Source organism: Frieseomelitta varia, unplaced genomic scaffold (genome assembly GCF_011392965.1).
Source record: "Frieseomelitta varia isolate USP_RPSP 00005682 unplaced genomic scaffold, Fvar_1.2 scaffold_375, whole genome shotgun sequence".
NCBI lineage: Eukaryota > Metazoa > Arthropoda > Insecta > Hymenoptera > Apidae > Frieseomelitta > Frieseomelitta varia.
The window spans coordinates 47897-57268 of NW_025110118.1; the positions used below are offsets into that span (position 1 = coordinate 47897).

The 9372-nt window shown below is 40.0% G+C and overlaps 1 protein-coding gene and 1 long non-coding RNA gene across 2 annotated transcripts; one reads left to right on the forward strand and one right to left on the reverse strand.

Annotated features, from left to right (window-relative positions):
• Window positions 1-2927: 2927 nt before the first annotated feature.
• Window positions 2928-4758, reverse strand: LOC122531107. Its single transcript, XM_043658708.1, has 7 exons — window positions 4606-4758; window positions 4129-4409; window positions 3909-4031; window positions 3783-3838; window positions 3635-3713; window positions 3415-3543; window positions 2928-3336 (listed from the first exon to the last, which is right to left on the reverse strand). Exons 1-7 carry the CDS (start codon window positions 4688-4690, stop codon window positions 3121-3123), a joined length of 969 nt encoding a protein of 322 aa, XP_043514643.1. The 5' UTR covers window positions 4691-4758; the 3' UTR covers window positions 2928-3120.
• Window positions 4759-4823: 65 nt separating this feature from the next.
• On the forward strand, window positions 4824-7979 carry LOC122531117. Its single transcript, XR_006307195.1, has 3 exons — window positions 4824-5903; window positions 7668-7897; window positions 7958-7979. It is a non-coding gene; the product is annotated as an uncharacterized LOC122531117 (long non-coding RNA).
• The last annotated feature ends 1393 nt before the right edge of the window (window positions 7980-9372 follow it).

Consider the following 9372-nt stretch of genomic DNA (forward strand, 5'->3'; position numbering starts at 1 on the left):
TTTTTTAAAAAAAAAAAAAAAAAAAAAAAAAAAAAAAGAAAAAAAAGAACAAACGAACAAAAAAATAAAGAGCGATCGTGAATGGGGGTGTTGGTGTTAAATCATAACGATAAGAGAGGTTACGTGGCCGTGTCTCTTGACTGCCACGCGGCAAAGTGAGATTATTATAATAAATTTACATTATCGAGAAAAATTAATTAGGGAATGAGAGAGTGGGAGAGGTAGAAGAGGAAAGCACGTAAGTACGAATGAGCGAACGAACGAATGAACGAATGTATGAACGAACGAACGAACGAAAGAGGGTAAGAGAATATGAAAGTACGAAGAAGAAAGGTGAGAATGAAAGGCAAAAGTTTTGGAAAGAGTAGAATGCAGGGACAAACGAACGAACGAACGAACGATGTTAGAAAACGTTTGAGAGAGAGAAAAAAAGTGCGTATGCGTGCATGCGCGAGAGTAAACTGATGCACGAAAGAGATATACAAATTTGAAAAAAAAAAATTTAGCACGTTGAACAATGCTATGAAAATACTTTTTATCGTAGACACACTTCTATTAGGTGAGAGAAATTACTCAAGAACGAAGAAAAGGCAAAAAAATAGAAAAAGAAAAAGATAAAAAGAAACCTGTATTACTTATTAAATAAATGAACGGTGTTTTTTCCGCCTACGAGTCGTATTTGCGTTGAGCGAGTATGGATGTGTTTATTTCTCTTTCTCTCTTTCTCTCTCTCTCTGTCTCTCTCTCTCTATATATATATATATATATATCCTTGTCTCTTTGTATGTTAACCACTTGCGCTGTGGCAACTGATTGCGGACCGTAACGAGTGACCAAATTGTATACGATAAATCGTCGCTTCCCTTTTCAACTCGTCGGTATGATATCTCACTGGATAGAAATTATCGAGAAGTAATAATTTGATTATTTGTTTTGCCTATTTCGTTTTACTTAAATATACTTAAAACTGTGAAAATATTACAATTTTGGGAGAAAAAGTTCTCGACGTGCGTGGCACGTCATTACAGCGCAAGAGGTTAAACGAGATGGATCGTTATTTTGTTTTCACATCTTTTACGCGATATTGCTGTTACTATAATTATTATTGTCATCGACTGTACAAAGTTGGCAATAATATTGAGGAGTCCACTATCGTAAAGCATCTATTAGTCGTTTGACGAGAAAAAAGAGAAAGAAAAACGCGAAGCGAGGTCATCCAACAGAGAGAAGAGAATTCGTAGCAGCACTGACTACGTATATACTACGTAGTACATGCTTGTTTACTTACTACTTACTTGCGATATATACATACAGGGCTGTGGAAAGTCTAGCGTGCCGATCCATGGGAGCGTGTGTCCTTTCATCGTCGTCTAATCCTGCATGAGACGTAAACGTCTCCCGCGAGCCTAAATATACTGTATATAATAATAATTCTGTAGATGTTCTATCTTCTGGCTCGCTTTGTGACAGAAGTTTCTAATAAAAAAAAAAAAGAAAAAAAAAGGGAGAGGGGAAGAATACGACAAGAGTCGAATCACGGATTCGGTTCCGTCGAACCTGCGAGAGTATTAAATTTAATCGTCAGAAGCTTCTTTTCTTGTTCGACGTTAATGGAGTCTCTCCTTGGGTGGAGCTTCGCCGATTTTCCCTCACGCTTAGCAAGTCATCTTCCACCTGCCGATTTACCGAAGCGACAACAAAGACGAAAGAAAAGTAAAAAAAAAAAAAAAAGACAAGGAAAGAAAGCCAAGCGTTTACTGTACAATTATATTCTTTTATGTTAACGACTTACTATCTAGTAGACTGTCGAGTAGTATATTTTACATTACCGAGAATACGATAGCGTTACTTGTCTGACTCTAATTTTATATGTCATCGAAAGTACATACATACGTATTCGCAGAAGTACTGATTATAGTCAGCACTATGGTCAAGTTATTATACATCTGTCGATAACAGAGGACCGCAAAGAGATTTTAAAAACCGACACCATGTTCAGTGTACTGAACTGATTGATCTTCTCTCTCGAAACACAATATACAAGGACATGATATATACATACAGAGTGGGTCACCACATATTGTCATGTAGATTTTCGTCATTACGTGTAGCGAAAAATGTTTTAAATGAAGTTGAATGGTTGAATGGAAAGGACATGTAAAGGTCATTAACATTTTTTTAAAATGAAATCATACATTTTTCATTGCATCAGTTGATGCACCTTGATATTCTTTACAAAAAAAATATTAACCTATTTATGTTAAAAAAATCATTAGTTTTAGGAGATACTTTAATTTTAATGTTGTTAGGAAATAAGGTGTACGCTGAGCCTCCGACTACAATGGCCAATATGACAGATCGTATCATCACTGAGTGTAATAAAATAACACCAGATACATTACACAATGTGAGTGAATTATTAATCTATCGATTCAGAAAATGTCGTGATGTAAATGGTCGTCACATTGAGCCTTTTCTGTAAATAAAATCATTACAACATTAACAAAGGGGTCATGATTTCCTAACAACATTAAAATTAAAATATCTGCTAAACCAATGATTTTTCAACATAAATAGGTTAATACCTTTTTTGCAAAGAATATCAAGGTGCATCGAAAAATGTATGATTCCATTTAAAAAAACGTTAATGACCTTTATGTCCTCTACACGTCCACCTGACAAGAAAACTGGTATCGTCAAAGTGTCTTCTCTCTCGAAATCATTCAACTTCATGTGAAACATTTTTCGCTACGCGTAATAATAATGACCTAACTCTAGTTGGCAATGTGTGGTGATCCATCCTGTATATAGATCACGGGAGTGAACGTTGCGCGTCCCATTTATTCGTCTCCTTTGCTCTTTGTCGCGTCGTGGTTTGTTCGAGAAAAAAGAGAGAAAGAAGGAGAAAGAGAAAATTCGAGAGGTTTCCTCTGGATTTTGAATCTTTATTGATTATTAGCCGCGTGTCCACGTCGTTGGCGTCACAAAGCAACGAGAGCAAAAAACGAGAAAAGGAGAGGACAACTGGAAAGGCAAAGGGAAACGTAGCCAAGTAATAAATTAATGGGAAAAAGTTCAGACGTTGGTATGTACACGTAGGTATAATACAGAGCGGCGACGTCAGTCGCGTAAAACTGTACGCGCGCTCGGACACAGAATTGTGTCGTCGAAATCGGACACGATCTCCGCCGGATGTAACAAAGCTTGGGAGAAGTCGCCGTCCCTCGCCGTTGCTTCCGGTCCGCGGAGGGCGTGCTCGCGAATGAATCCAATCACCAGTTCGGGATTCACGTAGGACATGCTCAAACGACATCCCCACGCGACCAGGACCAACGGCTGAAACATCAAAGAAGGTCTCGCGTTTAACCCAGTTAAGCCTTTCCAACAGCTTGATTTACGTTTACGAGAGCTTACGCGGTGTTCGTCCAACAGGTTGTAAGGACTGATCACGTGTCGTCGTAGACAGCTCGAGAGCAAGTTCTTCAATCGCCTCACTTCCATCGGATTGGCGCATGGATGGTACAACGCGACGATCGCTCCGTGCTAAACGCAGAGACGAAACGATGGTAAAAGTAGGGAAAAAATGAAAAGGAAAAAGAAATCTGCCAAGGCGATTGAACGTTGTTACGATTACCTCGAGGCTGTGGAGCCACCTCTGCTTTGGTAGAAATTTGTACTCGCCGTAGATGGGCCAGAGTGGCCTGTGCGGTCCGCTGAAAATGGCGCGCACGGTTAATTCGGCACGAACGATTTCTTTCGTTGACAAAACGAGGCGTACTCACAACAGCGGAACGTCGTCGTCGTATTCAATTTTCTCGTACATACATTTGTGCGTTGCCTGCAAACATTTCCAGCCGATCACTCAGCCTAGCTTGTTCATCGTCGCCTCGTTGCGACTAAATACTTACGACGTAGTGTTTCGGGATGCGCTCGCAGTATTTAAGCGCTATCCTGCTTCTGTTTGGGGTGATTCTTTCGTCGTAACAGGTGTAACTGATTGGATTACCATCCCAATCGACGGTTAAATTGGTCTAAAAAAAAAAGAAAAAAAAGGAAGAAAGACGATATGCAATGAGAACCGTGATCCAGAGATCGGTGAAAGAATCGAAAGAGAGAAAAATGAATCACCTTGGCGTCGTCGCAGCTTTTCGACGAATATCCCATCGGTATTCCACCGTGAAAGGAATGAGAGGACTCGAAATCGTACGTCTGGTCCATCTTTGGAAATACTTTTGGCGGCGGAGTAGGATCGTTCGGTCTGTCGGGCATCCATCGGCCTGTCCAGCTCTCCGGTTCGTCTTCATCGTTGGCGTTTCGTCGTTGACTCTCGCCGCGATCATCGCGAGATGCATACTTGCGCAACAAGGTCCAACGATCGAGATCGAGATCGAGATTCCGTCGTGGCTCAGCTGCAACGTGTCAACGATTATGAAAGATTCGTGGAGGAAGAGTCTCTCTAGAAAGGCAGAGGAAAAGGGAAATAGTTTATAGGTTAGGAATGATAGACGGGAGAAGCGCGTGCTCGATTCGGCGAGCGAGTTATCGAGATACGAGCAATTATCGAAAATTGGTCTCTGACCGATCGTGACAATTTCTCTCGGTTACCTTCGTCGAAGAGTGGTCGGTGGTTCGGGACGCTTTCGACGAGGGAGTAACACGCAAAGAGAAGCAGAGCGGCCGTCGTTTTCATTTTCACGCGTATGACGCGGTGGCGATGTATCGATCGACAGCTGTCAGTGGACGCGACGCGGCGGCCATCTTGTGGCGACCAGAGAAACGTGTACGGCGATCTGTTAATAAGCGCGAAAACCGCGCAATCGACAAACAAAAATACAACAACGTTACGTTTTTTGACAGAGTGTATAGCTGTGTAAGTAAAAAAACGCGACGACATGGCGTGAAAGAGATTGCCAAGCTGGAAAAAGAAGGGAAAGCAGAGTAAAAATGGAGAGCGAATTTATCGTTATTTGGAAATTTCGTTGCTGAATACGTGAGCATCTCGCCGAAGGACAAACGCGGTTTAGTTGGGTTAGTTGGGTTATACCTGACTAAAGGGAAATTCGAACTCGATAAGGAGGGGCTCGCTCGTCGATACGTTCCACCTCGTAACTATTAGCGCTGGTGAACGTTCCCGTTTCTGGGTAAATTCGATTAATTACTCGGCATCCATAATTATTGACGTTGGCCTAACGTGAACAGCTTGCTCGACTACTCGATTACTGCGGCGACAACGAGAATCCATTCGCCGAGGTACCGTCTAAAATTAGTCGTGTCTCCCGCTAGTCGCCACCGTTGGAAAGGTCGCCCGGTGATTTTCTGCTTGGACGGAACACGACCAAACACACGCCTTGCAACATCATTCGCTCGAGTCGTCGAGTCGTTTCGAGGACGAGAACGCGTTTTTTTCTGTTTTTTTTTTTTTTTCGACTGAAATTTTGAGGTTTAGGTTAGGTTACTGGATAAGATAAAAGTTACGAGCGAGAATAGTAAAGTCTGGCGAGCGAATCTATTTTGTTCGAATCATCGTTTTGAATCACCGATGACCTCTCACCACTCTCAACTCGACTCGATCCCTCGAGGATCAGTCAACAGTTGCCTCGTGATAAAACGGACCATAGCGAGCGCGCGCGACAAACAGCTACCGACAATGAGAGATAAGAGAACGATATGTATGTACATACATACATAGTTGGTAGACGTCGAGCAGAAGGTGCTGTCGAGTTGCTGTCAATCGCGTTATCGCGTTATCGCGCTATCGAGGACGGAGTGCCCTCGAGTCGAAAGCGAGTTGCCCGAACAGGGATTGGGGACTATGATCCGGAGCAGGACACACGAGAGCAGAGTTAAACGCATGCAAACATTTAACCGCAATGCAAACACCGTCTCGAGTGGCCATAAAGACGGTAAAGCGTTGGCACATGTTTCACCTCGTTCACGTCATTCCTAGAAATGAAAATTAACCACTTGCGCTGACAACTGATTGCGGACCGTAACGAGTGACCAAACCGTTTACAATAAATCCGTCGCTTCCTTTTTGAACTCGTCGGTGTGATATCACTGTAGATAGAAATTATTGAGAAGTAATAAATTTATTGTTTCGCCTGGGTTGTACTTAAATATACTTAAAACTGAGAAAATATTGCAATTTTGGGGCGAAAAATTCTCGACGTGCCTAGCAAAAGGTTAACCATTTGCGCTGGCAACTGATTGCGGACCGTAACGAGTGACCGAACCGTATACAATAAATCCGTCGCTTTCTTTTCAAATTCGTCCGTATGATATCACTATAGATGGATAGAAATTATTAAGAAGTTATAAATTTATCGCTTGTTTTGCCTGAGTTATACTTAAATATACTTAAAACTGAGAAAATATTGCAATTTTGGGGCGAAAAATTCTCGACGTGCGGTAGCAAAAGGTTAACCATTTGCGCTGGCAACTGATTGCGGACCGTAACGAGTGACCGAACCGTATACAATAAATCCGTCGCTTTCTTTTCAAATTCGTCCGTATGATATCACTATAGATGGATAGAAATTATTAAGAAGTTATAAATTTATCGCTTGTTTTGCCTGGGTTGTACTTAAATATACTTAAAACTGAGAAAATATCGGGGCAATTTTGGGACAAAAAATTCTCGACGTGCGTGGCACGTCATTCCAGCGAAAATTTTTGTTCCAAAATTGCAATATTTTCTTAGTTTTAAGTATATTGAAATATAACCCAGGCAAAAGAGATAATAAATTTATTACTTCCTAGTAATTTCCATTCAGGGATATACCGATGAATTCAAAAAGAAAACGAATTGTTGTATACGGCTCGGTCACTCGTTATGGTCCGCAATCAGTTGCCAGCGCAGGTATTAACTCTCTGGTTACATTTGGCGCTTATTGTCACTCAATTTACATATACATATTTCGGTCCGCTAGAATAAAAAACGCCTGCAGGTGTAACATTTTCAAATGTTATCGACAATAGTTGCAACGAAATGATATTGGATCAGACATAAGTGAATTCAACAATTACATCTTCCGTTGATCGTATATTATTTAAACGTGATTATTTTACAATTACCTCATTTAATACCCTTAAAACGAAAAGGTGTGGTGATAAATTAATCACAAAAAGGCACAAATTCGATGTAGAATTATGTTTCGAATTACAACATACCTTTATTAAATATATCATGAAATAACTGCTTTAAAGTCACTGCTAAATTTTCAGCACGTGTACTGACAATTCAATACGAATAAATAAATAATATTGGTTCAATGTTGTGCAATTCAGTGTTTTGATCATCTCGATATACTTTCTGAAAATGCAATGATGCACGCGTCGACTTTTAGGTTTCATGAAACCTGCGTTAGAATCAGTTTGCCTGTCGATTCATACATCGTAAACCTAAATATCGATGCATGCATCGCCACATGTTTCTTCAACGTATGCGAGGATCTTTACGTCATTGTTTGAAATCTTTTTCACGATCAACGGTTCTTCTATCATTCTTCTACACTTGGAACGAAATCAGCTGAACTCGCGAAACAGGAACATGGTCGAACGGGCATCTGTTTCTCTGTCTATTTGTTTGTTTGTTTGTTTGTCCGTATGACGTCTGTTTAATAATCATCAAATTATCGGAGAAATTATTGGGTATTTTGGCTACGTAGCTTACGCAGACAATCAAGATGTTTATGCGGCGTGGGATGTTTGGATTGCTGCGCGATCGTCGTCGATTGAACGTCATAGCGTTTTTTACAGGTGAAACCAAGAAAAGGAAACGACAGAAAGTAGGTCCTTTTTTTTCACTCGACTGTCCCTTCTGATGGGACATTGTAATTAAATCTAGCCAACAACTTCGACTTTTCCACCTTATAATTTGCTGATAATTATAATGAACGTATACATTTAGTATCATAGTATTAGATTCTATAGTTATCCCTTGTACTTTTTTTTGCAGATTCCTACGTTTATCATGCTGGTGTCATATATAATTTTGAAGAATATATTCTGATCTGTATATTTTAGAACCAATCAATCCCATTTCAAAGACAGTTTAGCACCATTTCTGGCCACTGAAGTGACATTGGATAAGAAGCAAGTCGGAGCAATTTTTCTTTAGGAATTCAAAGCAAGAGTGGGAAAGCAAGCAGAAACTGCTCACAAAGTCGACAACGCATTTGGCTCGGATATATCGTTAAGACACGTACGGTGCAATGGCGGTTCGATGAATTTTCCAAGACCCAAGCTGCGCGTGAAAAAAGATTATGGCGACTGTTTTGATGGTGCGCGACCGGCTTGATTCACCGTGATTTTTCTGAAACCTGTCGAAATCATCGCTGGCACCGACTTACAGTCAGGAAATCGAAAGAATGCGCGAAAAACTCAGACGTCCAGTGCCCGTACTGATCAATAGGAAAAGCCCAATGCCACTGCACGATAACGAGCGGCTACACGTTGCAGCAATTATCCTCCAGAAATTGAACGAGCTGGGATACGAAACTTTACCTCATCCACCATACTCGCCAGATCTTTCTCCAACAGATTTTCCCTTTTTTTTTTTTTTTTTTTTTTCAGCATTCAGACAATTTCTCAAAGGATAAACCGTGTTGAAAACCGAGCTGATGCGGAAAAGTTTCTTTTTAAAGTTTCATCGACTCCGGGGATCCGGCTTTCTATATTGCTGGGATAAACAAGCTTGTCGGCAGAACAAGTTGCGTGGAAGTAAATGTTGCCTTGATTAATAAAAAGCTTTGAAAGCTAAGATATATGTATTTGTAATTGAAGAGATAGAAAAGCGCAATTATTTTCTGACCAATGTAATATCTGTACAGATGCCTAGAGTGAAAGCTATAACAAGTAGAGGTGAGGAGAGCAAAAGAATTTCAGAAAGAACAAAATATTTTTTTATATTCTATTAGAAAAGACCGTAATCTCACTAACTATGTATCTTAGACCCTATTTGGTGTAATACCATTTTATGTAGAATTATCAGCGCTTTATCCGAATTCGGGAAGAAATGTTAACCATTCTATTTAAACAATTCAAGGTGACCTTCATATCTTGATAAAAAAGCAAAATAAAATAAAATACTGATCACAGTACTACATGTCCCTCTGGAAGCCATGCAACTTTTATCTGAAACATTTTCTCGTACAACAAATATTTTATGAGTTATTTGATGTCGTCAGGTTACGAGACCCTGTATATGAAAGTTTGGGTCAATGTTGGAAATTTTTTTAATAATAATTCAAATGATTAATGAAATGAAAATCGGGCATGCTCCGAAAGTTTCATTTATAATTTTATTTTCCAAATTGTAATTACTTTATTCACAATCTTGATACTTTTAGTTTCATCAAAAATTTGTTACAT

Bases quoted from the DNA above. Each gene is read 5' to 3' on its own strand.
- LOC122531107 (XM_043658708.1), bottom strand. From the start codon at position 4,690: ATGAAAACGACGGCCGCTCTGCTTCTCTTTGCGTGTTACTCCCTCGTC. The intron at 4,410-4,605 runs GTAACCGAGAGA...GACACGTTGCAG, and splicing joins CCGACCACTCTTCGACGAAG to CTGAGCCACGACGGAATCTC. The intron at 3,337-3,414 runs GTAAGCTCTCGT...TTGATGTTTCAG, and splicing joins ACCTGTTGGACGAACACCGC to CCGTTGGTCCTGGTCGCGTG.